This window comes from Athene cunicularia (genome assembly GCF_003259725.1).
Source record: "Athene cunicularia isolate RWA chromosome 6 unlocalized genomic scaffold, athCun1 chr6_part1, whole genome shotgun sequence".
Taxonomy (NCBI): Eukaryota; Metazoa; Chordata; class Aves; order Strigiformes; family Strigidae; genus Athene; species Athene cunicularia.
The window spans coordinates 10,973,739-10,975,928 of NW_020799105.1; the positions used below are offsets into that span (position 1 = coordinate 10,973,739).

A 2,190-nucleotide genomic window follows, 5' to 3' on the forward strand; every position below is an offset into this window, starting at 1 on the left:
CCCCCCACCTTGCAGTGTCTGTGCCTCCTGGTCCTTGTGCCACAGGCCCATGAGGGAATGGGGTACCCATCTTGGTCACCACCTGTGCTGTGCTCACCCCACTGCTCCCAGGATGACTAAATCAAGCAACAAAACTACAGTAACAGGGTGACAAGAGCTGCCGGGAAAGCAAAGCGGAGTTGGAGCCTGGCATGGTGAGGGATCGCTTGGCATGTCCCCCTGCAGACGGGGCTCAAGGGCTGGGATCTCGGTGCGGAGAGCTGTGCAGTTGCTGCCCAGCAGAGCCAGGGCTCCCTGTTGTGCCAGGGCTCCACACGCGCGGCCCTCGCCCCCAGGCACCCCGGCTGTCTGCAGCAGGGAGCCTGGTTCCGAGGGAACGGGCCAAATCCTGGGGAGCTGCTCCAGTTCCGCAGCTCCAAGTTCCTACGGCTGTGGGGATTGTGCACAGAGGGGTGGGGGGAGATGGCAGGGGACTCATCTACTACATGCTAGCCTGCTGCCCACCCTCACTTCTTGACCTTGCCCTGAGCAGCGACAGCTTCCATGGCCTTGCGCACTGTCTCCTCATCCCCCAGAAACTGCATGGGCTTGACAGGTTTCAGGTTCTTGTCCAGCTCGTAGACGATAGGGATGCCAGTGGGCAGGTTCAGCTCCATGATGGCCTCTTCTGACATGCCTGCGAACACAGAGGTGCCATCAGTCACAGCCCTGCTTGCACAGTGACAGCAAGACCCCCATGATACCACTGCAGGGGTGACGTACCTTCCAGGTGCTTGACAATTCCACGCAGGCTATTGCCGTGGGCAGCAATAAGGACTCGTTTTCCCTCTTTGATCTGTGGGACAATTTCCTCATTCCAGAAAGGCAGAGCCCGGGCGATGGTGTCCTTCAAGCTCTCACATGTCGGCAGCTGGTCCTCCGTCAGGTCAGCATAGCGACGGTCCTGGGGGAACGGCCACACTCACGCAGCAGCCCAACACAGTGTGGGAAGGCAGTGGCAGGACCTTCACCCCCCCCACCCCAAATTCCCTGCCTGGGGACCTGCTACACATAGGCAAAGCTGGGCTTGGAAACAAAGAAGCGCCCCTGAGGTTTGAACCTGTGCTCAGCTACAGTCGGGGCTCTGAACCCCTCCTAAGGAAAACCACACATTGCTTGCTCTGGGCAAAGAAACCAGAGCAAACATGCATGCACAGGTCACAGGACTAATGATTAACGGCTGTCATCCCCTCTACTTTGAAACTGTCCATGCAATGCCCAAAAGTTCAACCTCTCTGGGGAGAGAGCAGGACAAACAGCCCAGTGCCGACCAGCACCGTGCATGATGGTTGTGACTGCCGCAATGGAGGCAGAAGGGACCTTGCAGAGGAAGCCAAACCACACCGCAGGGATGTAAGGTGGCTTTTAGGAGCCTCCCAGCAAGGTAGACGAAGCACAATAGGTCTTACCTTGCTGATGGTGCTGTAGAAGGGGTGATCAGACTGCATGGGAGGCGGAGGGATGTCGTACGAGCGCCTCCAGATCTTCACCTGCGCCTCGCCGTGCTTTGCCGCTGTCTCAGCCTTGTTCAAACCGGTAAGAGCCCCGTAGTGCCTCTCGTTCAGGCGCCACGTTCGGATAACGGGTAACCACATCTGATCGATGGCGTCCAGGACGGTCCAGAGGGTACGGATGGCCCGTTTCTGTACCGAGGTGAAGCAGATGTCGAACTCGTAGCCCGCATCTAGAAAAGACCAGGGAAAACGGGGGGGAGACGGGAAACACACACCGAGGAGGTGAGTGCTAGGCCTTATGCAACCGCTGAGGGCCAAGGGCGGTAGCCTCACCGCGCCAGTACCGGTCGCGTTCCCGCAGCCACCGGCCTGTCCCTTAGGTAGATTTTAGGGCGGGCCGGCGGCGGGGACACAATCGGTACCGGCTAAGCCTCCCCCCACCAGTACCTGAGGCTCTCCTCTCTGTACTGAAGGCCCCCCCTGCCCCCGGCATCGGAGAACCCCAAAACCACCTCCGGTAGGCCCAAGGCGGCCGCACCTCGTCCTCAAGGCCTACCCAGCTTCCCCCTCCCCCCCTTTACCGGTCACCGGTACCTCGGAGGGCCTCGCCGCCGCGCCGCGCCTCTTGCTGACCAGCGGGGCTGAGATCAGCATCGTACCAACCGCTGAAGCGGTTCTCCAGGTTCCAGGCGCTCTC

General features: G+C 60.1%; 2 protein-coding genes across 2 annotated transcripts in view; one reads left to right on the forward strand and one right to left on the reverse strand.

Moving 5' to 3' along the window:
• Positions 1 to 8: 8 nt before the first annotated feature.
• On the reverse strand, positions 9 to 2,184 carry PGAM1 (phosphoglycerate mutase 1). The gene is made up of 4 exons (XM_026850987.1): positions 2,088 to 2,184; positions 1,449 to 1,723; positions 763 to 943; positions 9 to 676 (listed from the first exon to the last, which is right to left on the reverse strand). Exons 2-4 carry the CDS (start codon positions 1,632 to 1,634, stop codon positions 507 to 509), a joined length of 537 nt encoding a protein of 178 aa, XP_026706788.1. The 5' UTR covers positions 1,635 to 1,723; positions 2,088 to 2,184; the 3' UTR covers positions 9 to 506.
• Positions 1,642 to 2,190, forward strand: part of RRP12 (ribosomal RNA processing 12 homolog) — a 12,618-nt gene continuing 12,069 nt past the window's right edge. Inside the window, exons 1-2 of the mRNA XM_026851499.1 lie at positions 1,642 to 1,665; positions 1,874 to 2,010. Of these exons, the coding sequence (XP_026707300.1) occupies positions 1,642 to 1,665; positions 1,874 to 2,010 (161 nt within the window). The remainder of the gene's footprint in view (positions 1,666 to 1,873; positions 2,011 to 2,190) is intronic.